The sequence below is a fragment of the Melospiza georgiana genome, chromosome 10 (genome assembly GCF_028018845.1).
Source record: "Melospiza georgiana isolate bMelGeo1 chromosome 10, bMelGeo1.pri, whole genome shotgun sequence".
Taxonomy (NCBI): domain Eukaryota; kingdom Metazoa; phylum Chordata; class Aves; order Passeriformes; family Passerellidae; genus Melospiza; species Melospiza georgiana.
Genome location: NC_080439.1, coordinates 2,838,167 through 2,866,025, shown reverse-complemented (window position 1 = coordinate 2,866,025; position 27,859 = coordinate 2,838,167). Strand labels below are relative to the sequence as shown.

General features: G+C 41.1%; 1 protein-coding gene across 3 annotated transcripts; it reads left to right on the top strand.

The window, feature by feature from the left end:
* Positions 1–467: 467 nt before the first annotated feature.
* On the top strand, positions 468–27,859 carry BCHE (butyrylcholinesterase). 3 transcript variants are annotated; one of them, XM_058031128.1, is made up of 4 exons: positions 468–556; positions 3,659–5,180; positions 20,913–21,079; positions 27,614–27,859. In XM_058031128.1, the coding sequence occupies exons 2-4, from the start codon at positions 3,664–3,666 to the stop codon at positions 27,733–27,735; spliced, it is 1,806 nt and encodes a 601-aa protein (XP_057887111.1). In that variant the 5' UTR covers positions 468–556; positions 3,659–3,663; the 3' UTR covers positions 27,736–27,859. The 3 variants fall into 3 exon arrangements, with proteins under 3 accessions (XP_057887111.1, XP_057887113.1, XP_057887112.1); XM_058031130.1 differs by lacking the exon at positions 468–556 and adding an exon at positions 644–710; XM_058031129.1 differs by lacking the exon at positions 468–556 and adding an exon at positions 678–751.

Below are 27,859 nucleotides of genomic sequence, written 5' to 3'. Positions count from 1 at the left end.
TAGCCCTAAAATCAGAAGGGGACAATGCAGATCTGTGCCACGGCCTGGCTGGGCAGGAGCCAAGTGATGCAGCTGGTGCTTGACATGTCCAGGCAGGGCACATTCCTGTTTTATCTGCCACAGCTGCTAAAACCAATAATAAATACTTATTTACAAAGAAAATCTGAGGTTTGAGTACAGGAAAAAAAAATTACAGGTGAGAATTCTCTAAGCAAAATGAGAGGCTTGAATTATTTACATTTCTATTTATTCGTATAAACAGATGCCCCACGCACAGAACAAACCCCTGTGTTCCCCCAGCCCTGTGCCTGGTTTTGCCCAGCCTGGGGTTGTCCCTGGAGCATTTCCAGGGCTGCTCTGGGAGCAGATGTGGGATGGGAGGCAGATCAAGTGGCTGCTGCCAACTCTCGCGAGCTCCATGTCAGAAAGAGTTGATTATAATGTCAGCACCGGCCAATTTACGGGCTTAAAGCAGCAGCTGCACCGCTGCATTTCCCCCAGGGATCCCAGGAGCCCCACTCTTAAAAACTTTGTAGTTCCTTGTAATAGAAGCAGGGTAAGTGATTCTCTCTTTTGCACGTCTCTGCCTGCCAGGATAATTTGCGGTTCAGCCTGATTTGCGCGGGGATTGGGATCGCAGGGAATGCTCTGCTCTGCCCATTTGTTGCTCTCCGGGGGAAGTTGCCTCTGCTCTGCAAATGGAACGGCGTGTGTAGCAGAGCCTGGCATTATTCAAGGGATCCTGGGCTAAGTAAATTAAGCTGAGCTAGAAATCACTTATTAATTCAACCATCTTTCCTATTTAAATAGCGATTATGTAGTCCGGTGTATAGATTTTTTTTTGGCTGGGTAAAGATTTGCAAGGGGGAGGAAAGAGGCTTTGAGATAAATAGTGTTCCCTCGCTGAATAAGAATGCAAAAGTAGAGTCTGTTTAACTTTTGCTGGGGGAAACTACTAGAGCAGCAGGTTTTTACAATGTGCAAATACACTGCTTGATACAACTCTGCTGGGCTGGTGCTGATGAGCTAAAGCAATCTTCTGACCCTTTTACTCTCATTGTAATAATCAAGTAATGTTTGTTTTGCTCGGTTTGCTTTACGTTGCTGAGTTTGGTTTAAAGCAGCATTAAAATCCTTATTAAATGTAATATTTGCCAGGCATTCAAGGTGTAATAATAATCCTCTGTCACTTGTTACTTTTGTTAATATTGGCAGAGTGACCTGGGAGTAGATGAGTTCTGTCATTCAGTAGTACAAAACTTCTGTGTTTTTCAAGCTTGATCCAACTTGTTCTTTGAAATGCCAGAGCCAATTTAAAAGGAACAGAACTGATTTTTTTGGGTTTTTTTCTCACTACTATTATGATCTAAAACTATTACCTCTATATTTTGCAATGCTACATTGTTTATCCCATCTCTTTTTAATTAACAGGAAAGTACAGGAGAATAATTAATTTTAATTAGTATTCAGGTGGATTAATCTTGAGGAACTTTAAAGTCTCTTGTTTTTCTTAGCATCATTTTCTCTTCATAATGACAATATTTTAAATACTTTATTATGTCCAGCTTGTTGTGGTTTTGTCGTGATCAAATTCACTGAAGTACCAGTGCCACAACAGACTTAGAGAAATAACTTCTCCCATCTCACAGTGTTACTGGGCGCTCCAAAACCCAACTGGATCCCTCCTCCATCATTATCCTTCTCCCAGCTCTGGTGGCTTCTCAGGATTTTGGGTTTGGTTTTGCAGAGGGGCTGAGAGAAGCCCTGGGATGCTCAACACTAATGATATTTTAAGCACAGATTTACAGAGCAAACCAAATCATTCTTCTCACCTCTCCTTCCATGGCCTCTCTTAAATCCTCTTGAGAGTGTTTTAAAATAAAACGTGCTGTGTTAAGAAAAATAATCCCAAGTCTGTGTTGGTTTAGCAGGCTGGAAATATTCAGCAAACCTGGTAAATTCTGCCCAGTTGTCTCAGAGACAGTGGGATTTAGGCTTGAGTGCTTTAGCAAGCTGGGGTAAATACAGGCTCTTGTTTTGGTCTCTGTGCAGGCTTGGAGTGGATATCAGAAAAGGTTCTTCCCCCAACCCAGAGGGTGCTGGGCACTGCCCAGGCTGCCCAGGGAATGGGCACAGCCCCAAGGCTGCCAGAGCTCCAGGAGTTTTTGGACAACACTCCCAGGGATGCCCAGGGTGGCATTTTTGGGGTGTCTGTGCAAGAACAGGAGCTGCACTGGATGATCCCTGTGGGGCCTTTCACACTCAGGATATTCCTTGTTCCCATGCCTGGCACAGAAAGAGGGGAACCAAAGCCAGTGAATTTGTGACTGAGCCTCCTGCCCGTGCCAGGGCGAGTTGTGCTGACCCAAACTCCTTGGGACCTGCTGGACCCCGTGAGCTGACAAATCACATCTCTACTATTTAACCAAAAATGGGACAATTGCAGGTTTCTCTCAGTCAGGCTGAATTCTTGATAGAATGTAAAACCAACTCTGAAGTCTATCACCCCCCCTTTGCCACCTCATCTATTTTATTTTAACAAAACAACCATAAATGTTTATCTTCTCTAAAATTTATCTACTTTCTGTCTGTTTAGATGAATGCTAAAAATATTGTCCCTGAAGATTCCTCCCTGCTCCTTTGATGCTGTCTCAAAATCGGAAGCCCCTTTGCACAAAATCTTCCACCCCTCTGCTGCATTTTCCTTCCAAGAACAGGCAAACAAGCAGGAGGAGCTCAAATTGGGCCACAGCTGTATTTTCCAGAGAAATTATCCTCATTCCTTTTAAGGCCACGAGTGCTCCTCATTAACAAAGAATGGCCTGTTTAAAGGGACAGGACAAAGCATGCCATGCGTGACAGGGAAACTGGCAAAAAAAAAAAAAAATAGAAGGGAGCTTTGTTGAGCATTTTCAGATATGTAAACCATAGAAATGGATTTATGCAAATGGGCTTTTTGCGAATTTTCAGTTTCAACGATGGTGCTGAGGTTTTATTTGAAAATGTTGGGGTTAGTAAGATTATTAGAGTGCTTAAATGTGATACATAATCAACATTTATATACTTAGCTTTAAGGTAATACTAATTATCACTTGGAAAAGCTCAGGAAGGAAAGAGCAGACCTTACCCAAATTATTAGGCACTATCTTCATATATTCAAAAATCCTTGATGTTTTAGCATTTTAATATTAATTCTAAATAGTAGAAGTATGACTGCTTCATATGACTCTTCTGGCTGTAGACTTGGTTCAGATGCTCTAGAAAAACAAAATCTTAGAAGAAATTATTCATGTAGTTTTTGGTTGGTGGGTAAATCATCTGCAGTGGTCAGAGCCTGCTTGTATGATTCCATGTCTCCTGGTTTCTCTTCCCCGGTTCTACACTTTTTAGCAAGAGAATTTTTCTGAAGTACTGACCAAATACTAAATACTGAACACAATCTTTGCAACACAAATAACCAACAAGAACTTGCAGATTAAAACTTCTGTGCTTTGTGTAGCAGCACCTTCTCATTTTCAGATCCCCTGGCATGACTTGCACTCTTATTTAACAGACCATTTTGGTACTAATGTATTGCAACGCTAATTCTGAAATTTATTTTTCATTTATTTTTCATTTTCTGAATTAATTTTCATTTATTTTTCATCCTGTGTTGCAGGCATCATGATTTGGACAAATGGTTTAAGTTTCTTCACCGGGTTTCTGATGGGCTTTCTCCTCCTGTCCGTGTTCAGCAGTAAGGTGGTGCCTGAGGAGAACATCATTGCAACCCAGAAGGGCAAAGTCAGAGGGACCAGCCTGCAGGTGCTGGGGGGGACAGTCACAGCCTTCCTGGGAATCCCTTACGGGCAGCCCCCCATTGGGAAGCTGAGATTCCAAAAGCCAGAACCTCGGGAGAAATGGGCAGATGTTTGGGACGCCACCAAACACGCAAACTCCTGCTACCAGCTCCTAGACACAACTTACCCCGGCTTTGCTGGCTCAGAGATGTGGAACCCAAAAACCAACCTGAGTGAGGACTGTTTATACCTGAATGTGTGGGTTCCTTCTCCCAGGCCCAAGAACGCCACTGTCATGGTGTGGATTTATGGGGGTGCCTTCGAGTCTGGGTCCACTTCCCTGCCTGTCTACGATGGGAAGTTTCTGGCCAGGGTGGAAAGAGTGGTGGTGGTTTCCATGAACTACAGGACTGGCGCACTGGGATTTCTGTCCTTGCCAGGAAACGAGAAAGCTCCTGGGAATGCAGGTTTGTTTGATCAAAGGTTGGCACTTCAGTGGGTCCAGGAGAACATAGCAGCCTTTGGAGGCAATCCCAAAAGCGTGACTCTGTTTGGAGAGAGCGCTGGCTCGGCCTCTGTCAGCTATCACCTCCTTTCTCCTGAAAGCCACCCTTTATTCACCAGGGCCATCATGCAGAGTGGGTCTGCAAATGCCGCCTGGGCTGCAATCACATCTTCTGAGGCCAGGAACAGAGCAGTGGCTTTGGCCAAACAGCTCCAGTGTCCCACCAGCAACGAGTCAGAGCTCCTTTTCTGCCTCCAAGACAAGGACCCGAAGGAAATAGTGGAAAATGAAATTTTTGCCGTTTCAGAGAGTTCTCTTTTACAAATAGAATTCCCCCCGAGCGTGGACGGCGATTTCCTGACGGACATGCCAGAAGTATTGGTGGAGAAGGGTCTTTTAAAAGAGACCCAGATCCTGGTGGGTGTTAATAAGGATGAAGGTTTATCATTTCTGGCATATGGAGTGCCTGGCCTGGACAAGGACAGCGATGGCTTGATCAATAAAACCCAGTTTGAGGCAGCTTTAACTCTGGCCTTCCCAAGAGCCAGCAAACTGGCCATAGAGTCCATCATCTTCCAGTACACAGACTGGGATAACCTGGGAAAGCCGGAGCACTACCGGGATGCCATCGACGACGTCGTCGGGGACTCCATCATCATCTGCCCCGTGGTGGAGTTCAGCACCAGCTTCGCCCAGCTGGGCAACCACGTCTTCTTTTATTTCTTTGAGCATCGCTCCTCCAAGCTGCCCTGGCCAGAGTGGATGGGGGTCCTGCATGGCTACGAGATCGAGTTTGTGTTCGGGCTGCCCCTGGAGAGGAGAGTCAACTACACCAAGGCTGAGGAGCTCCTGAGCCGCTCTATGATGAGATACTGGGCAACTTTTGCCAAAACTGGGTGAGTTTACTCTGGAAGTTTGGTTGGTTGGTTGGTTGGTTGGACATTGTTTCAGCAGGGGGAAAAAGCTTGGGCAACTTTTGCCAAAACTGGGTGAGTTTACTCTGGGAGGTTGGTTGGTTGGTTGGTTGGTTGGTTGGTTGGTTGGTTGGTTAGTTGGTTGGATGTTGTTTCAGCAGGGGGAAAAGCTTGGCTGTTTCAGTGCTGCTTTGGAGCCTGATGGAAATTATTAATTGATGGAATGATGGAAACAGATTAATTGTTCAGTTATCCAGAATTCCTATTTTAGTTCTGACAAAAGCACTAAGGTTTCAGTAAAATAAACTGTAGGTGTTTGCTCCCTGTATTGGGCAGGCTTAAGGGATCAATGTTTATCCACCCATAAAAGCAAATACAAAACATTTCTTTGCTAGGGCAGCAGTTGTTCCAAAGGCAGGTAATGGTTTCAAGGGTTGGAAACAAAATATTTCAAACACTATAAAAGACTTCCAGCAGTAGAAGTAGGAGGAAAAAAGCCCAGTTTCCTAGAGGATGTAATATGCTGAGAACATTCAGGTGTATAACAGGGAGGTGTGTTATGTTCACACGATGAAGAAATTGGGATTTCAGAAAGCCTCTCATCCCTGTGTGCTGAGTGCAAGCCCAGGACAAAATCTCCAGTTCCAGTCCACTCGTCTTGAAGTGAAATATGGCCCAGCCTGCACAAGGAGCAAATAAGAATATATCATTTTGGTGTTGGAATGGATTAAACCAAACCCCTCTCCAGCTGGGCAGCCCCTGCTCCTCTCAGCAGGGCTGGGGACTCCCCATGAGATGCTCAGTTTGAAATGAAAACTTTCAGATCAGTAACAAAAACAGCCCCCACCACAATAATCTTGTAGGATTAGTCCCAAGCCTGGTGGGAAGGGAAGATTTCTTTTTACAGAAGTTTGGTTTGTGCTCTCTCCTGAGAAAATTATACATACAAAAAGCTGTTCCTTGGAGAACACACAACCAAACAGTCAATTCACACTCTAAAAGCATTTCTTTAACTTTAATGTTATAAAATCCTGCATTAATTCTGTTTCTAAGGTGGAGCCTGTGTTTGATTTGTCAAGGATATATGGATTTGTAAAGGGAAATCAACATTGGAACAGGATCTAATTAATTTTTGAAATAGATTAGAAACCAGAGGGGACCACTGTGCTCATTTAGTCCACCCAACCTTGTACATAACACAAAACACAGGTAGGACTGAAATGTTCCCACTGATTAAAAATGTTTCCACTGATTAAAAATACAGAACAAACACTGTTAGGTTGTTTTAAACCTTAATTCCACTTAAAACATTACATTATAAAAGTAAGTGTTTCCAGGCTGAATTTGCCTATTCTAATTCTGCATTTTCCAGATTTTACATTTTGTTTGATAATTTGTAAGATTCATTTTATGATTTTTGTTCCATATAGAGATTGATTATTAAGGATCTATTAAAATATTCCTTAATCCTTTTTTTTAAATTGTTTGTTAAACAAATAGGCCATACCCTTGAGACTTGCACTAATGTGCTTTTTCTCAAATTATAACTCTACACCTCTAAACCTGTGATCCATCCACACCTTGTTGGAACTTTCCCTGCTAGAATTAAACACTCATCCCCACAGAGTTGTAATTCCAGGTGCCACCTCTCCCTCCCAGTTCAGCCTGACATTCCCTGTTCATCCATCCAAGGCAAGAGCTGTTTGTGCTTCGTGGTCTTATCTTGGGGCTGCCATTGTTCAAAGGCTCCACCATCCATCCCAATTCCACATTTTGCCCCTGCCTGGGCTCTCTCCAGCTCCAGGACACCCCAAAATTGGAGGCTGCCAACCCCAGCCCTGTGCTGTCCCTTCCCCTGATCCTCCATGGTGAGCTCAATGCTTATTTTTATGTGCATCCCTTTTTTAACAGATTTACTTATCAGTGTATCTGATTGATTCATTGATTGATTGATTGCCTTGATTTGTAGGAGGATTAATTACCTTAATAAATCCCATCCCCTTTATATGCTGGAGCTTGTAATAAATATTTCTCTTACCAGAAGAGATGAGCATATTAAAACTCAGAAATTAACCGTACCAATAGCTGTACTCATCGCTGCATAATGCTTTCATACAGCTTTAATAATTGTAAAATTTAATCTAAAATTTAGTCCACGAGCTCTTCCTGGCTCCCTCTCTGCTGAGAGCCTGAGCACACCCCTCTGTGTGAGTTTGGTGGGGAGGGCTGTGGTGCAGAGCAAAGCTTTCTGTGGGGTTCAGTCTGGAATTAAGCTGAGGTCGATTTATCAAGGACCAAAATGCACCTGATGGGTTCCCAAGATGAAGTCAGACATTGGGACAGGCTTGGGAACACGTCCTGCACCATGAGGATGTGCTGTGACACCGTCCCTCTGGGGCTGGTGATGGTGGAGAGCAAACAGAGTGGAAGTTCCTTGTTCCACCCTGCAGCAGCATCTCCCACCAGAAACAGCACACGCTGCCATTGAACACAACTATTTCTTGGTGGAAAAAGAGAAATTCAGGTCTATGGTTGATTTTGCAGAGCAATGTTTACATTTCTTTGAACTATTGGTTTCCACTGGATTATGTATGTATTTCATTTTCATGTGTATATTTCATTTTCATGTATATATTTAAAAATACATCTAAATATATTATATTTATATAATATATTTATATAATAAAAATGTATATATATTTATAAATACATCTAAATATATTATATTTATATATTTTTATTCTATAAATGCAATATATTTATATGTTTATATATAATATAAATATTTATTTATATAAATCTGTCTGCTTATAGAGAAATATATATATTTATAGTATTTATAAATCTCAATAACCTGCTCCGCAAAGCACTGTTCCTGTCACTGCAGCTCCTAAAATTAGACAGCATAAGGTACATTCAGGTTTAAGTTTGTGGAAGTCAGTCCTGTCACCTACTCTGATCATCATTCACACTATAATTAGATTACCCCACAGATTGAATTTCAAGTGGTTTCCACAGCAAACAGCAAATAATCCCTCCCTCTGCTCCCACCACGAGGATCCAAAGCACCATTATTGGGAAAAACAATACAACCCAGCAATTTCTGTGTTAGTGAAAGATCAGATGAGGATTAACCCTCTGGGTGACCCTTTGCTCATTATCCAGAGCAGAGACACCTAAGGCTCTGTGTCCCATTATTCAGAGTGTGCAAGCACTGGGGAAGTAATAAAAATTCCTAATAATTCCAAAATTAATAAGCAATCCTTTTTTTTCCCCAGCACATTTGAGCACAGCAAACATTTATAAGGAGCTGGGGAAGCCCCGCTTTGACTTAAATGTTTGTAGGAAACTCTGGCATGATCAAAGGGCAAACCTCTGAGGGAAAAATTACCATTGATGTCTCCAGCAGATGAAGAGAAAAAATCAGGCAAAAAATGAGAAATATTGTACGGCACATTTTTTAGTGAGGGTGTTTGACCTAATATTCTAATGTGCTGAAGTACAAAAGCACAAGGGAGGGGAGAGCAGCCTGCAGAGAAAAGGAGATGGAGTAGAGTCAACAAAACTGGAAGAAATCTTGTTTTTCCTGGTGTTTTCTGCCTGGGAGGTTCCAGAGCTGCTTCTCATGAGCCCAAACTTTGACCTTAGTGAGCTCTGGGTTTTATTATCATGCGAGGAATAAAGATACTGATAGGAAAATTAAAAATATGCACTGAGGAACATTTTCTCTTTCTGTCATGGTTTAACCCCAGCCAGCAGCCAAACCCCACAAAATGCTGCCCTCTTCCTCCACAGAGGGATGGGAGAGAGAATCCCAGGGATAAAAGCAAAGAAAACTTGTGAGAAATCCTTAATGTCGTGTAAGGACAAAAGAAAAGATGTTAGGGACAGAAAGGGGCTCCTTCAAAGCATCCCAAGGGTGTGAAATCCTCTATTTCTGCATTTCTCAGTCACTGAAGGACTCTGTCAGCCAGCCCAGGGGTTTCCCAGCCCACCACCGTCCCCAGCAGGAGTGGATGCAATTTTCCAGATCTCCAACACTTCCTATTTCACGTCCTGGCTGAAAATAAACAGCAGTGATTAGTGACCATTTTTCCTGGGAAATGACAAGCATTTCTATTTTTGAGTATAAACAGGGACTGGAGATGTAGAGGGTTCAGCAGGAGACAGGAACACACATTTTTCCTGTGAGCCTTGGAGCTGGTGCTGCTGTTGGACTCCAATTTCTCTTCTGCATCCCAGGGAATAGGGTCATTTTTAGGAATCAGCCATATATTGGCATAGTCTGTGAAGATCCTGCTCAAAAAATCTTTTTCATGGCTGAATTTGGGTATCAAGTAAGTTTAACCAAGTATCCCAGCCATTCCTTTTTAAGCTATTAAGTTATTCCATAAAATACTTTTATTTTTCATACATTTGAGCCTTAAAAGAGTAACATTTTCATCATACCCTGAAAAATCTTTGTTCTACCAGCAAGGGAAGAAAGGGAATTACTACTCCTGCTGTCAGAATAAATCAAGCCTAACAAAATATTTGGGTTATAAGAAGGAACAGATTCCAAAATCAGCGTTCTTGATTTACACTTTGAGGTTGAATTCATCCCTTCACCTTGACCTGGGGTCTCCTCAGCTTATTCTTGCATTTAAGAGTATTGGCAATTGAATATCAATTCATAGCCTCAAAATCATGTGATGAAATACCAGATATCACCACAGTGAGACAAAGAGAGATTGGATTCAGCAGGAAACTGTAGTGTGGTGTCAGGGAAAGTGCTAGATCAGCTCTGGTATAATTGTCTTTGTGTGGAAATAACGTTTATTTTAACAATAATGTTAATTTTCATTGGCCTTCTCCTAAATTTTTCCCAGCACGCTTGATTTTAAGCCACGCTCATGAAAAAACAGAAATCTCTCTTTTTGAACATTTTTGAAGTTCCTTTTTCTGCCTCAATTTTGTTATTCTTCAGAAAGCTTTTGAAAGCAGGCAGGTGACACCAGCAGGTCCTACAAATGTTCTGCCAGGTCTGGGAAGGGGAAATTTTATTTATCCCCAGAAAAACAGGATGGGATCCCGAAATCTGTGGGTGCCTTTTCCATTCCTTTATCCATTAGATTTGGTGTGTTCTTTAGTGATGAGAGATGCAAAGTGACAATAGCCAGACAAAGCAGATGGGCTGAGAACTCAAGCAAGAATATAACAGAGCACACAAAGATAATATTTTTTAAGGCTTTGTGAAAAATGTTTCTGATAAAAGGAAACGGGCAAAACTTGTCTCCCTGCCAGTTTTACAACTGCTGAAACAAATCTTTGCAGCTTTTTCTATAAAGTGAAGCCTTTGAAATATTTCCTCCTATGTTTTAGGGGAATTTGTGAGGCTTTGATTGTCCCACTAAAGCTGTGAAGCATTTTGTCTGGTTATTATTGCCCTTCCCTGATGTTCCTCTGGTAGACACATAATAAATTTCAGTGCTTTTGTTACCAACTTAACACAACCTGTTTATGGAGAGTAGTTTCAGAGCAGTGAGAACAAAACCAACAGCCTCATATAGAGTCCAGGCAGCACTTGAACTGGGGACCTATATACTCTGGGTATGGGAAGGGCTGAATATACTGGGAAAAAATAAAAATAAAAAACTCCCAGCACTTTTAATTTCCTTATACTTCAGGAAGTTGGAAGTTTTATGTGCCTCTGAGCCATTTCAAAGGAAGAAATTTACTGTGGGCTGTATTTCTGCCAGAGATTCACTCATGTTCACAGGGATGGAGGAAAGTTTTGGGGTTGGAGTCACTTTGATCCTCACAGGGCCTTCAAACACATCAGAGCTCAGGGGGACCAAGAGGAGCCTTTCCCTGAGGCTGCTGCTCCTGAGATCTCACACCGTTCCAGAAAAGTTAATTTTTCATCTTAACAAGTGATTTTTTCCTGATTAGGTCAAGAATCCAGAAAAAAAAAGGAGTATGAACAGAGTGGGAGAGAGGTTCCCAAAAATACAAAAATGTATGTGGAAAATCTTTCTTCCCCATGTTAGGGAAAATCAAAGCTTTCATTTTGACCCAAAAGGACACATTTGCTCTCTCTTTCACTGTCTTTCATGTGAGAAAATTTCTGAGCTATGCAAGGAAATTGCAGAAATTATAGTCTTGAAAAAAAGGGAGGAAAATGGTTTAATTTTGAAGAAAATTTACTCCTATTTTCCCACTTAGAAGTGACTCATCGTCTTTGCCAGAGTTTACATCCATTGTTCTGTTCAGAACAGCAATGGAAACACCTTTTTAGCAAACTAATAGGGAACAGTGGATCATGGAAAATATCAGTAACCAGAGACTCACCTTGGCAGGCATCTCTCTCTCTCTCTGGCTTGCAAGCTGACAAGCTGTCATTGAATTTCAAAACTGAAAACAGGAGTATTTGATTCAGATGCCTTTTGAAAATTAGTCTGGGATACAAATTGTTGAGATTGGTTTAATTTTATTACAAACATTGCAAATTACACAAAGTTCCTTTCCATATGTGCAGCAAACTCAATTCTGTCCTCACGGATTTTCCTCCCTCCAACAGATGAGTCAAACCATTGTTTCCAAACAGGAGATGAGAACATCTATTAAGGAAATGTCCAAATATTGTAGGAGCCTTTGAGTGAGAGCAAAACTTAAACCTAGAGCTGCAATGCAGAGGATGGCCTGGAAGAGAACTGTGGCAGTGCTTCGTGGAGCAGGGGAAGCTCAAATTCAATTGTCAAAGACTGTGGGATCAAAACCATCAGTGGTGGCTTGGGGCTGAGCAAGGAGAACCAGGCCCTGGAAGAGAGGGAGATCTGAGGGGCTGGAGGGAGGAATGGAGCTGGGAATGGTCTGAAGCACCAGGAGAGGCTGAGGGATCTGGAAAATGCCCTGGTAAATCTGCCCAGGACTGTGGTACAGTCCCCATCCCTTGAGGGATTTAAAATCCGTGTGGATGTGGCACTTGGGGACGTGGGACAGTGATGACCTTGGCAGTGCTGGGTCAGAAGCTGGACTTAAGGATCCTGGAGGTCTTTTCCAACCTAATTCTTTGATTTTATGGATCCAAATCTTGGATGTGGCTCTGCCTTTCCTGATAAGTGAGATGGGTTGAAGAGCCTCTATTGGAGAGTTAGGCATGGTATTTTCTGAGGTCCCTATCATTGGAAAGAAATTATGAATCTGACTCCATGTTTTTAGAAGGCTAACTCATTATTTTATGATGTTATATTATATTAAAGAATGCTATACTAAAACTATACTAAAGAATAGAGAAAGGATACTTACAGAAGGTAAAAGATAATAATGAAAAACTCAAACTCTCTGCAGAGCCCTGACACAGCTGGAGGGTGATTGGTCATTAAGTAAAAACAATTCACATGGAACCAATGAAACAATCACCTGTTGGTAAACAATGTCCAAACCACATTTCAAAGCAGCAAAGCACAGGAGAAGCAAATGAGATGAGATTGTTTTCCTTTTCCTCTGAGGCTTCTCAGCTTCCCTGGAGAGAAATCCTGGGCAAGGGAATTTTTCCAGAAAATATGATGGTGACAAGCCAGAGTTTCAAGGGCCTGGCAAAGAGTCTACACAGACACATTCTGGGGAAAGGAGGGGCGTGAAGAGAAAGAAACGTTTCAAGAGTAAAATAAAACCATGGCATGATTGCCACCTCAAATTTGGGAGTGGGAAAGTTGGATGTAAATAATTTAGTGTCTGGTGGGAAGTAAGGAAAATGAGAAAGCAAGAGAGGGAAATATAGCTGCTGCAAGACATCAGGTGACCAAGAAATGCACAAAAGAGAGAGAACAAAAAAGAGATTGAAATGTGAGAGCAGAAAATGTCTGAAAGACTTGCAGGGGGAGAACAAACCAGAGAACAGAAAAATGAAGGAAGGGCACACATGGACTTATTATGAGTTGTATTTGATTCACATATAAAGCCAGGCACTTCAGAGAGAATGTATTTTACAGGCGTGTAAACACACAGTCCGAAAAGGCACTGAGAAATTCTAATTAATGTTTGCTCACCCACAGTTAATCCCCTTTTTGAGGGCCACTCTTCTTCCGTGCTGCTTTCCTGCAGCTTCGTCCCTGTTTCATCACCAGGAGGCAGAAATGGGAGCTGGAAAGGTCTGCAAACCCCATTTTTCCAGGTGGTTCTGGAACACTAATCTGAAGGGACGCTGAGAAGTTCCAGGGGAGGAATGGAAACCTCTCAGTGCACATTTTAATTTAGTCCCCAACGCCAGAGATTGGCTGTTCCAGGGAAGGGGCAGAGGCGAGGGGAGAGGAAATGAGGAGCAGCAGAGGTTACCTAACACCACATTTTTGAAGGGAGCTCAATGTGGTGTTTAATTCTCTTTTCAATCAGCTGCAGGGGAAGGCAGTGGTGGGGAAATGTAGTTAGAAATTCAGTGTTGGGATTTGGGAGATTCTGTCCCCAAGAATTTGAAGCCGTGTTGGTAGAAATTGGGTATTTTGTGCTGGCAGTTGGTGATATTACACAATTTTATAATATCAAATTGAAAGGTGACATTCTCTGCTTCCCCAGACACTTCTGTGTCCTCTACCTTTCCTAGCAGGAACTTAAGAGAATTTCTTAATTTCAAAAAATGCAAACCCTAAAGAGCACTACCTCAAATGTGCACCCCTTCCTACAGGAACAGCTGTTTAAAAACAGTGATTTTTTTTTTTTTTTTTAATTCTAACAAAGCTTTTCATTTTAATGAACTTTAAATATCTGCCTCTCATGGGTCTTATTCATGGTGCAACCTCCAAGTGGATTTTCTGTACAACTGGCAGTGCTCAGACGTTTAACAGCTGTTTTTTCCTGGCAAGAAAGTAGTCTGCATATAATAATTTCCACAAAACCCTCTCAATTTTGAAAGAGAAGAACTTTAAACAGGTTCCTCCTCTCTTCTCATATTGTTTCTCCTTAAGAGCAACACTTCCATGGCTCCCAGCCCATGTGTTGGTATTTGGAGATCTCCCTCTTGCTGCAGCTCAAAGCAGAGACTCAGAAGAATTTACAAGAATGGGACATAATTCAAATTTCCTTATCAAAGGAAGTCATATGTAACTTCCACTAGTAAATGTCAAACCTATAATGAATTTATACCATAAGAAAATATTATTATCATCATTATTACTATTAAATATTTGGGGAGAAGGTTGAGAGCACTCTATTTTCTTGCTTACATTTCCCAGCACGAACCTGCAGTGGTTCAGTTTCTGATGAAGCAGCAACACAAATTCCCCCTCCTAAAAACTACCCAATAGTTTCATTTTTAAGACTGCTCAATTTGGCCTATATTATATGGTCGTGAAAGTTTGTGACTCATGCACTTCCTCCCACTCACAGAAATAAAACAGTAGTAGAAAATATAAAGAAAAATGCCACTGTGATGAAATCCATCAGGACACAACGAATCCAGAGGGTTTTGGTTGGTGCAGGGCTCTGTGGAGCATCCATCCTGAAAATAAATCATGATTAGGGCAATTTCCATTGAAAACAAATCTCAAATATCATATCCTGGCATAGTATCAAATACACAGTCTCAATTGCAAATTTGGTCTCTCGAGATAAGAAAAGCATTGAACACATTTATCCAACAATTTCTGAGTGCCTGGGATGAACTTTATTAATGGCGGGGAAGGGAAGGAATGGAACCAGCAATAATATCCATGAGCACAGTGTTTACTCTTCCTCAGAACCAGCTGGGCTGACAAATTTTACCAAAGACAGTGGGAATTTAAAACACAGTATTAATAGTTTTATGGCTATAAAAACATTATTCTCTTCCCTATCCTCTTTTTTTTTTTTTTTTTTTTTTTTTTTTTTTTTTTTTTTGTGTTTCTGATGAAACCCTGGTTTGTTCCAGGGAGTAATTCTAGTTAAGATATCGTGTAAATTCGTGGTTTTCCAGGTCATGAGGAGGAAGAGGGGTGGCAGAGGGCATAAAACAGCCCCAGAGGATGACTAAAAGGCCAAGTGCCACACACCTTCCTGTCTACTCTCTCTTTACTTACCTGTTAGGGAAGGTACTTCCTCCTGCAAGGTCTCCGTGGGGTTCAGGACCTTCTTCCATTTCCCAATATCCCTTTTCAACAAGGTAACACTAAAAGCTATAGTTCCATTTGATGTCATCCTGCAGCCAGGACTGTTAAGAAATAACAGCTTTGAAAAGTGGCCCTTGAAAGCTGAAATTGATACCACACAAAAGGGCAGAAGGATCTCACAAAACACTTTGCAGGAACATTGGGGGGGGGAAAAAAAGAGGTAAAATTGTTCCTTCAGCTTAAAGGACTAAGCTGCAGTGTTGCCTCTCTCATGTCTATCCAAAAGCCATATAAATACTAAACACTCAGCAGAGAGCTGAGGCAGAACATCCTGCATCTGAATGTCTCAAATACTCCATTATTTATGACCAACACCTTGAGGCCTGCCTTGTGTACAGCAGGAATTTATGACATGCACGAGCAGGAATTGCTTCAACTCAATGGGTGCTCCATGAGGCTCTTTGGAGCAGAACACAAGACAAAAAACATAATAGCAAATAGCACAAAAAAACACCCAAAAAACAAAAAAAAAAAACCTCCAAGAAAAAAAGGAATATCAGCTTGTTGCTTCATTTCCTGAAACTGATATATAATATCACATCCCACGATAATTTATAGTTGAAGGCATTTAAACAGGCAGCTGCTGTGTCCAGGCTGGAATCTGGGAGGAATATGCTGAGCTTTATTTAGCCTGTGAAGGTGTAAGAAAGCCTGGCTGCAAAGGTTCTTCTCCAGTTTCTCTCAGTTAAGGACTCTGCCAGCTGGATCCTGCTGCTTTCTTCAGGGATCAGCAGAAGGAATAATATTTACCCAGGCTAGGACTTGCAAAGCAGTTTCCCTCTGGCTCAGGGACACTTTGCAGTCACTGGATTATGGACTCGTGTGTGTGATGTGGGAGTGAGAACTGAGCACAGCAGGGTATAATGAACTTCCCAGAACCAGCTGATTAAAAAGGGAGTTGGAAGGATTCAAGCCTGCATATTCCTCAGACTCGTGGTGCTCATCAGAGGAGCCCTTGCTTTCCTACTGTGGCAATCTCAGTAAGGCTCAAATGCCACAAAATCAGGATTTTTGCACCTTATTAGGGAACAATTATATGAGAAAATTTTCTAATTTCAATTATATGATCATTTAAATCAATTATATGAGAAATGTGTAATGACTTATATTTTCAGAAACCCGTCACTATTTTCTCACATCCATGGTGCCATCCAAGCAAAGCCTTACAAAATCTGCTGTCACTACCCCATCATCCCCCCAGGGACCACACCAGCCCCCCAAATTGAGATTAACCTGGCAGGCAGTGTGCTGCAAGGGGAAAATGAGCATAGGTATCAATATCACCCATGCTGGCCTTCAGGAATCATGTAAGACACCTGGCTGTGCTGGCCTGGCTAATGCCACAAACATTTCCCTCCCCTCTGGAGTGGGACTTGGGCAGCACAGGAGGGCCTGGAGCTCCTCATCAACAACAAAACGTTTCCTTCCAAAATGTGAGGGGAAAGAAAAACAATAAAAAGAAAGGTTCATCTGTTTGGTTTAGACCTTGAAGATCATCCAACCATCAGATGCGCAGGAGCAGCCCTTACTCCCAGAACTACCCTTGGGGTGAAACCTTTATGTTGTCCTTCTTGTTTGATGCTGAACTGACTGTTTCCATCATTCTCAGAGGTTTTGCACTGCAGCTGCAGGAAACCTGCAGGAGTTGGGGTTATTTTTTTGCTGTTGCATTCCCTCCAAGGCCATTCCCCCTCCCATTTTTCTTGTGCCCATGGAAACACCTCATAAAATACCATCCCATGGAAACCAGCTGATTGCCAGTGCTGCCCCACAGCCACCAGGAATCACAAAAGCCAATGAAAGGGATTCACATTCCCTCTCTGCTGCCTTTAAACCAGCTTTTAAAAGAAAAGGGGCCAAATTGGAAAGGAGCAGCAGCAATTCCAACCAGGGTGAAGCCAATCCGCTCACACTGGGAGGGACAGGCCTCCCTTGGATGTCAATTCCTTCTGCACAGGGAAGGCACAAGGTGAAGCAGAATTGTCATTAGTTTTCATTCATCTTAGTGGGCACTGAGATGTGGGGTTGTTTTTCTTGTCCTCTGGAGAAACCCACAATATAACTCACATGGTGAAAGCTTGGGACAGTCTGAGCTACACTGTAGGACACTTGTTTTACAAAAGTAAATCCTAAAGCACTCTAAACATGCTTTCAGGAGGGTTAGCAGAGAATATTTGCCATTCTGGACTTTTTCAAAGTACAATTTAACACTACAAAAGAATAACCTCTATGTGGTAATGATGGAATTCAGTCCATGACTTTTCACTGTTCAGAAGTTGCTCCCAAAAATAAAGGGAACATTTTCCAGGTACTTTATATCCTGAATGTTTACCAAAAGCAGTCAGATGATGAATTACATATTTTTGTGTGTCTGTATGATAAACCATTTGTAAAGGTAATGCTGTGTGAATATTAATAAAAATGCAGTGAGCTGGTATTGTTTCTCAGGCTATATTGATCATATTAATGAGAATGGTAATGTACGTATGTTTATTATGATTAACAGAGCTCTGTTCATGTTGCATTTTCCATTGGAATGAAATTAACTTTCTGTTTCTAAAGTTGCTGAAGATTAATATTAAATACAGAGAAATGATTGGTGAATAAGCTCTTCAAAATCCTCTTCACGCCTATATCAAATTTAGTACACTTGCTATAAATTAATCTCGAAAACTAGAAGTTATTGGCAATTGTGGATGGAAAAACCCAAAGGAGGAAGAACCTGATCTAAGTAACAACAAATACAATGAAGAAACTTCCACTTAAAAACATATCTTAACAAAATAATTTACTATAAATGAGCTGCTGTGCCACTGACAGAGTAGAGAGAATTCAGCTTATAATTTCAGGGCATATGCAAAGAGCAAACATAGCTGCAGGAATGAGACAAATTCTGTTTACACCAGAGTTTAAACACAGGTGGTTTGAGTTTGTGTTTTGCTTTGTTTTGTTTTGTTTTGTTGTGTTTTGTTTTGTTTTGTTTTGTTGTGTTTTGTTTTGTTTTTCTGCCTCGCATTTCTTTTCTGGGAGCAGTTCAAAGAATTGCATTTCTTCATTGCCTTAGGACTTGCTCCTGCAAATGGTAAAAAGGGTAGAAAAGGAAAAAGATTCTTTCTAAGATCTTCAGTGAAGCTCATATTCCTGGTACAGCTGAAGATGTCCCTGCTCATTTCAGGAGGTTGGATCTTCCAACTTCCCTTCCAAGCCATAGCATTTGATGATTTTCTCCAAACAAAATTAAGGCCTTCTCTGAATAAATCTTGTCCAAGAAAGGTGATTTGACCAGATAAAACCATGAAATAGAGGCCTGTCCTGAAGGTGCACAGCCCAAAGCCTTTTCATGACACACCATCGGGCTCCAGTGCCAGCATTGAAGTGGCAAAACTGGGATTACTGAGGCAGAGGTGATTAAGCAATACCAGAAGATGAAAGTGCAGAGGATTAAGGCATTGATAAAAGATGATAGAATGGAGGTTTCCATGCAAATGGATCTTTAGTTTTTCAGTACAAACAAGTTCCTGTAATCGATCACCAAAGATTGTCCATCCAAACCTAAATGGGCAGCGACAGGTTTGTGCAGGGTATTGCGTTCCTGTCTGCTCACTGAAGGTATTCCCACCACACCCCCACTGTTCTGTATGAATATTATTAGACCTTGAATTTGGTGCAAAGAACAGGGAATTTTACAGCCTATTCTGGGCACTGCAATTCTCATCATGAAGTTATTAGTAAGAAGGAATGAGCAGTAATTGTGAGGGAACAACAAGGTTATAATCATAACTTGTTCCAAATTATACTCCTGTGATCTCCCTTTTGCTCTGACTGGGAGCTGCTTTTTAACTTGGGAAATTTTCAATATTAAAGCCAAGAAGGAAATTACTGGGCATTTCTTTGAACAGTAAACTTCCTAGAAATGCAGAGATTGTCATAATCAGCAAGTTCACGGGCTTCAAAGTGCTGTGTTCACCTGACAGTTCTTTCAATCATTTTTTAGTAAAATACATCTGTAGCTATCGAGGCATTGTGTAATCCCCCCACACACCTGTAAATTATAATGTGGGATGTCATGATTTATTTCATAGCATAAAAGCTGTTAAATGAATACTGACAGCACCATTAGCATCCTGATCTTGAACTGAAGTGCAAGTCAGCTCTGCTTAAGTCATCATTCTCAGGAGCCACGAATAAATGTGCACTCAAAAAAGGTGCCATGGGTTAATCAGTGCTGAATTAGTCAGGAAAAATCAGTGAAGAAGGGAGCAGGTCAGGAAATGACAGCCTGAAGCTTTTATTCCAACACTTGTTCTTGAAGCAGCCAATGCCAAAGACCCCAGAACACAAAAACATGGGCTGAAAAATTGATTAATTCAGAATTAAGTGAGAAATATCGATATTTCTTCAGCATCTTGTGCTCTGAGTGCTCCCACCCACCCCTCTTGCCTTGTTCCCTCTATTGGGAAGCAGAACCCAAATGGGCTCCACTCCCTGGACTCCTCTTTGCCTTCTGCCTTCCAGCAGGAGTCCTGGTGAAAAGCAAAGCAGAGAGAACCAAATGAACTCAGCTCAGAGTTAATTTACCCACCAAGAACCACCAATTACTGTTGCTCTGCCCTAAATCCCAGATTCCTTGATGTCAGCTTCCGGGAAAGAAAATGGCTCCTTGTGCTTGCACTGAGATAAAATGTTTAATTTCTGTCCTTAACCTCCTCTGAGCTAATGGAGATGAGTGACTGTTTGAAATACACATCTACTTATTCTAAAATTCATGTTCTGTTTTGTTTGTTCCCTAATGTAACACTGCCCATTTTGTTGTTCTCCTACACATTTAAACCATTTTTTTTCCCCTCATACAGATTCTGTCATTTCTGGAGGTGAAATCTGGATTCCTGTCCTTAGAGCCTTTAGAATCCTGTTGTATCATAAATATTTATCACAACTCTTTTAATACCAACAGCTGTGCTCCTTTCACATGCAGAGCTGGTTTTATAAGGGTCAAGCCCTCTGTACCTCTTCCCAGTTTCCACAAGAATTCAGATTGTTCCCATTTGGCCCTCCACAAACAGGACTCAGCACACCTCCAGGATGAGAATTCCTTCTTAATGAGGAATAATTGTTCTCTCTCTCAGCACAGATCCTATCTCAGTTTAGACATTATTTCTACCCTTACTTGCATGTTTATCCCAGTCATTTACTCCAATCTGTTTGTCCAGCTAAAGGGATCAAAGGCATTCAAACTAAGACACAAACCACTCTACCTCTCAGACTGGCAGGCTGGGTAGTTCTAGAGTCATCCCTAATAATTCACAGCTCCTGTGAAAATCTCCAGATTCAAAAAGTTGCTTGAATGTGATCATTTATTAAGTTATTCCCTTTGATGAACCCAGAACACCTCAAAAAGGGGATTTTTTTTCCCTTCAAATGAGGGTAAATGAAATTTATCTGGCTTTTTCCCCCTGTTACTTCCGAAAGAACACATCAGTCATCCCAAACTAACACACTTAAGCTGAACAACGATTAAATAAACCCAAATCATGCTTTGTTGTGTGCTGAGGTGGTTTATCATTCTAAATGGAGTGTTTATTTTCTCATTTAGATCTCCAAACGGGACCCCAACTAATGGAATAAAATGGCCAGTCTTCACTAGTGCTGACCAGAAATATTTGACACTGAACACCAACACTTCTGAGGTACTGACAAAGCCACGAGCTCAGCACTGTCGGTTCTGGAAACACTTTTTCCCCAAAGTGATGGAAATGACAGGTAACAATTCTTTTCTAGATGCCTTTACACAAAACTTTCATGCAAGGACCATTTGCGGGATGTTAATGTGATAACTGAGTTCAGATCTTTCTGTTCCTGTTCGTAACTGAGATGTCCATTTGGGTAGAACTGAACTGGTGCTGGATTGAGCTGTCCGTGCTGTGCTGAGGGGGGACCCCAGCCCCGTCCTTCTGGCTTTGGGGTCTCCACCCTGTTTTGTACCAGCACAAAGCCTGGGCGCGCACCAAGGGCCAGGGCTTTGTGATACTGAGTTTTTCTGTCCCAAAATCCAGATGCGGCCACACTGTGAGACCCTGAGTGCTGAAACCTCTGTTCTTGGGTGCCCCCTGAAAGAGTTTTGGTGCCGCCAGGGTTCCTGGGTGCTGGAGTGAGCAGGAATATCAGTGCTAAAGGAGGGTTTGCACTGGGAGCTCTGGAGGCTTCAGATGTTCTGTATAAACTGTGGGACGTTACAGGATGTTATATTTGGATTATATTATCTATTATTTATGGGATTCTATTTTACGCAACTGATCCCCTGAGGATATGAAGTGCACTGCCAAGAGGGGATTCTGGTTTCCAGCTCACGTGAGAGCCCTGTGTTTTATTTCTGGAGTGTCATTGCTGGGAGCCCAGAGCCTGCAGGATTTGCTATGGAAAACAGAACTGATTTGTGCCTGGCCATGTCTACAATGGATTTATGAGATTTCACTGCCAGGAAAAGTATAATTGTTTGAAACTTTAGGATCAGTTGAACAGAGAAGATCCAAGTTTTTCCAAGACCCCATAGCCCTGTTTTACCAAAGCCCAGCAATAGATGAAGCCTCTGTGCTCTGGATTTCAAAAGGAATTGATTTTATAAAGTGATTTTGCAGCTCTGGCATCACATTCTGCAGCTTGACTGAGGGAAAGTCTTGTTTCAAAAATGAGATACACTTTTAAGATGTTAATTAGTAATTTAAAATCTTTCTCTAAGACTCAGTTTGAATGCTCCTCTTAAAAACACGTAAGCCTTAAAAATATGTAAACTGTCATGGTGCACAGATGATTCCTTCTGAAATAATTTATTCCCTCCTCATTTGAGTCTGTGACTGTATTATGGCTCAACTTTTATCCCCTCTCAATTCAACAGATGTTTTTCAATTAAATCAAGAGACACGAAATCAGTAGGTAAAATGAATAATTTATGAAGCCTACTGTGTGATTTTAAAATCACAGCTTTCCCAATTACGGGTGGATTTCGGGGAGGTTTCAAAGATTCTGACAACTTTGTGCTGAGCCAGGAGAACTGAACTCTTTTACATATTCCTTTAACCTGGCTGGGGAACCCTGGGGAAAATGTGTATCCTACAAATGGGCTGAGCTTAGCTAAGCCTGCGTGGAGCAGAGCACCAGAGTCCAACTCAAACTGGGGAAGAGGAGAGCTCTGCCTGCTCCTGTGGGGTGAGGGATGGTGGAGCAGCGCTCAGGACCTGCCAGCAGACATGAATTCATCACCGTGCCACATCGGGTAATTGGCAGCGTCAATTTACATAATTTAATTAAAAGGAATTCGCGAGCGTATTCTGAGCAAAAAGAGAAGAATCGTCGTGTCTGGATCCAAATATAGAACTGAGGCAAGGATGTTGTCAACAAGTGGCACTGCCTTGCCTTGTATCATCTGTCAGTCCTTGAAACATTGCAGTAATAAAAACAGTATTTCCATTATGTTCCCTGTACAATATTATCCAGTTCTGACAGAAAACCCTTTGAAATCCTGTGTACAAATGTGATATAATAGCTTATATTGCAATAATTCTCTTCACTGAAATATTATTTTGCATTTTCTCTCTCCTTTTATGCCCAAAGGACAGTGCACAGCATTAATGCAGAGATTTCCTCTTGTTCTGAGTGTCTGTCCTTTCTATTACTCCTTTCATTGAAATATTCTTAGGAAAAGAAGGTTGCTTTAACATGAGGTGATATAAGATGACAGGGAACAAGTAAGGAATTTTTGTGTTCTCATTGTTACAAGTTCAAGTAGGGTTCAGATAGGCAAAGTAGAATTCTATCAGGTAGAACCCAAAAAGGACAATCAAAACAACTTATTTTGCAGAAATTACAATTTTTCAGCATCAAGTGATCAGGATTTGCCATGGATTTGCTTGGTACCCCCTTGCCTAATTCCTGACCCACTCCTAGCCCAAGTCTTGCCACCCAGTGAGGGATTTTAAAGCCTTTAAAGGCCAGCTCCAAATGTGTCCTGAATCTGAACCAGCCTCTTCCCATCACAGGCTGGGTAAGACAAGTTCCCTGAGGCAGCTAAATATATGAGAAATATATATCTTTACTGTTAGAAAATTCACTTTTTTCTCAAGCAATCATATCAGATTTAAAAAAATAAAATTATTATGGTTGTGGGGTAGGAAAATAATAAGGAAAAAATAAGGCTCTCCAGTAATACAAGAGTAACAGCCATATATAAAATATGGCTTTGATACCTATAGAGTGATTTGTGTGATTTTGGAAGATTTCTCAAGGTATTCTCCTCGGGTTTCAATTAGAAAACTAAATTCACCATCAGAACCTGGAGTTTTGTGTCCAGGACAAGTAGACCTGGGCTCTCAGCTCCAGGCAGACACAATTCCTACAGGATTTACCCCAATTTCCAAGGCCCTGAGCACTCCCTGCCCAGCCCAGCACAAGCTGGGGGCACTCAGCATTTCCCATTCCAGCCTGAAACCTGAAGGGTTTCTGCTGCTGCTGCAGCTGGGAGAACCACACTGGAGGGACAGTAAACAGTAAGTGACTTTTAAGTGGCTTTTAGAGCAATCATCTGTTAATTATAAAAGGATCTGTGTTAGACTTAAGCTCCTCAACACAACCTTTAATGCATCTAAAGCCCTTCCTATTTATATGAGCCCGTTTCCTCTTGATTGTAGAACGCTGCAGGCAGCCAAACTTTCCATTTACTCCTCCATTACTATTTTAGTGAGCCTAATACATATTTTTCTATTTTATTTGATATTACTGGATCATGTATCATCTATGAAGAAATCAAGTTTGGCCATATGAATACATTACTTTTTAAAACCACCATAAAAAGATTTTTTTAATGTGGAGGCAGAGAAATGTTGAACCTCTTGACCAATGAGCAACAAAAATTACTTTATTTGCTGTGATCCTCCAACCTATATCTGGATTCTACAGAGATAGATACTCAGGGTGGTAAGAATATTAAAAAATTGACTAAATATAAAATTCACCATCAGAATTAAATTAAATTTCCACAGAGCAGGATACATGAAGAAATGTGAATTAATCACAGGTAACCTCACCAATACTATCACACCTCCCAACAAAGACTTTACTCATTGCACCTATGAGTAAAAATTTTCTGTGCCTAAACCATCTGATTTCTTTCCATTTCATTCCATGTCAAGGAAGATAACAGCCCTTGGAATAACTCATCTCCCTGAGAGCTCTGCTGACTTCTGGAAGAACTAAAAAAATAGAAGAGAGGATTTTGTAGTCCTTAAAAACACATGTGAAAATGAATATACTGCTGTGTCTAACAAAGCTTTGATATCCAGAGAGTGTGATTAAAGAATATTCAGTATAGATATTATTTGTGATGTTTGTGGAGAAACTCTCACCATGAGAATCTTCAGCATAAACCTGTGGCATTTATCATACTACTGAACCCAAAACAAAGGTTTGCAGAAACCTGCAGTCGTGAAACCTGAAATTGTGAGGTTCTGAGGACGGAAAAATTAATTCCAACTTGCCATCCCTTATTAATTAACAGCTATGTGGCCTTTATCCCAATCCTAAATGTGGTTTTGTGTGTTAACATGAAGATTAGCACTTCATTGGCACATCCAGCAGTTCAAAGGATGGGATGGGGATGAATTTAACTTTGCTGTAAGACCACAAAAGTAAGGGAGAGATGGAATGACAGGAAATTCCAGATGAAGAATCAAAAAAACCCCTTTTTAAATTTTGATCTGTTAGACTGAAGCCTTTCAGAACACTGATTCATTGCCTGTAGAATCTCCCATTTTCTCCTGCCCAGCCTCACTGCGCTTTGCACAGGAATTAAGGTGAAGTTTGGGATTGCCCCAGCGGCTTCTAGAAAATTCAGTTTTCACTGTTAGCTGGCTCTGCAGTCCCCCAGTGCTCTGAGCTGTAATTATTGGTCAGCTTGGACTCTCTAATCTTTTCCTTTTTTGCCTCCCAGCTCATCTAAGTCATGGGTGGTTGCCTCCCAGAGATTGATGATGTTGGCGATAATGGGATGCATTGACTTGTGACTTCAATTTGGATCTTATCACTGGGGGGAAGAAAAGCAAACAAATGGGAATCCAAGTTCTTATTTCAGTGGTTTCCATCCCCCTTTTGTCTTTTAGTTCCATAATGGTGGCTCCTCTGAATTTTTTGATGTCTTCTTTCTCTAGCTGGCTCACTTGTTCACCATAATCTTTAAAAAGGACTGAAAAGCCCCATAAGTTATACTCCAGAATGGTGACTTTTAATTCAAGATGTGTCTGTGGTAGAGATATTTCGGTATCTTTGGGCAGATTTGAAACACCTCTGCACCTGAATAATTAAAGAAGAGAGGGTTTTGAGTTTCCTTTTTAATTCTTAAGTGGAGGTTTTGCCTGAATAAATAGAACTGGATACCCAAAATCAAGAAGAAAATGAGAAACACAGTTCAGGCAGTTTTCTCCAAATAATACTGCTACTGCTTCATACACTAAATTACCAATCCATTTGACTTAATGTGAAAAATTTGGCTTTGCCTGAGACCCTGACTACATCCTTAAATTAAATATGTGTAAAGGAGAGTTCTTAGAGTCAGGGAAGCAGAATGTTGTGCATGTTCTATCCCCATGTTTCTGACTTCTATCTACATAGTTAGCAATGAAAATGAGATTTTATTGTTACCAGCACTTCCAAATCATCTCTGTGTTAATGGCAGTTGTGGCCTGCAGAAAGAAAATTTTAAAGTATGTGAACTTTCCTTTGATCTCTGTTATAACCAAGCTTATTTACAACTTTGAGCTGAGGGAGAAGGATGTGGTTAATTTATTGACATTTTTTCCTATATTTGTTCTTCACACTTTTCTTTTTGACTGCATTTAAAAGTACAGGACTTCCCAGAGAAAAAAAATATCCTGGTTTTATTTCTGGTCTCACTGGAACCAAGAAGTAAATCTCATTTCAAAGTCTCATTAAATTGCCATCTGGATTTCCAGACCAAAAAGGTTTGGAAACGTTGAGCTAAACTGCAGATAAGCGACCAAATTACTGGATGCTTCTCCAAGCTAAATCTCGGAATCAGTGAGCTCTCTCCCCCGAATATTCTCTCTAGTGATGTGTAAAACACTGAAGTATTTCATTTTCACATCACCAGTTACACTTGCAGCGCTGGCAGGTCATAAAAAGGGGGGAAGGGGTGTATTTATGGAGGGAAGAAGAACAGCAGAAGAACATAAAAGCCAGAGGAGCATAAAGAACCCACGGAGCTGTTACCTCAGGAACACCATCCCCAAGTTTCTCTGGAAGGGAGCCATGCCAGTGAGGGACACCACCAGAGCTGGGTCCAGAATGAACAGAGCAGTCACAGATCATCAATGGTTTCTGAACTTTATCCTGAGCTCTACAGATGGTACAAAGGGATGAGCAGCAGTGACTGGTACAGCCTGCAGGTTTTATCCGCATTTTGGTGCTGTCTGGGATGTTCCTCTCGTGGTGTTAATCGCCTTTCGGGGCTTCAGGAGGGGATCCCTGTCCATAAAATACTCTGGGAACCCTGTGAAATGCTGTATTTTTGAGACTCTTTTCATCCTCACCCTCTGCTCCCATGCTCATAACAGATTTGGCAATAAACGTTTCCTTGGGACTCAGGATTACTTGGAAAGTGCTTCAAAGGTGGGGATGAAAAGGAAAAGAGAAGTTGGTTTCATGTTGACATAGTGCACATCTGACAGTGTTCTTCTCCAAACCTGTGCCCTTTATGCTTTAAATTTGGGGATTTTTTCCATGGGAGGTCGAGGTCTTGGACATCCATTGAAATCCATTAAAACAATGGAAATCCTGTTGTTGCCTTAAACAAAGATGTGATTTCACCTTGTCTTTACAAGCATCTCTCTCATTTTGCATTATTTATTCTTCAGGGTGTGTGGGTTTGAATGCAAGGTATATTTAACCAAAGGAATATGTTGAGGATAAAAAAAGAAAAAAAAAGACTTTAAAATTATGATTTTGATGGACAGAAGAATTATCTAAAATGTATTTTAAAGATACATATTTTAAAAAATCCAAAGTATATTTATTACCCTGCCAGAATAATATCTTTGCACTCCTTCCTTTCTGATGTAAAGACAAAATACTAATCACTGAATTTTCAGTCATTCCAGGTTTAAGGAAAGAAGCAAAAGACCATCCCATAATGTATTTGAAGCAGATGACATTGATAATCAAAATTATTTTTCAATTAGCATACAAAGAGATTCAAATTTAGATTAATGTAACCCATTTCATGTTTTACAGGAAATATTGATGAAGCAGAACGAGAGTGGAAAGCAGGATTCCATCGCTGGAACAATTACATGTCAGACTGGAAAAATCAATTTAATGATTACACCAGCAAGAAGGAGCTGTGCAGTCTCTAATTAATATGTTTACTCTTTCCAGTGTGTCCCTAGAACTGTTCATCAGGCAAATATCCAGGTAGCTTCCCAAGCTGCCGAGCATTAAATATATTATGCAGATTAAAAGGAAATATGACAGCTACAA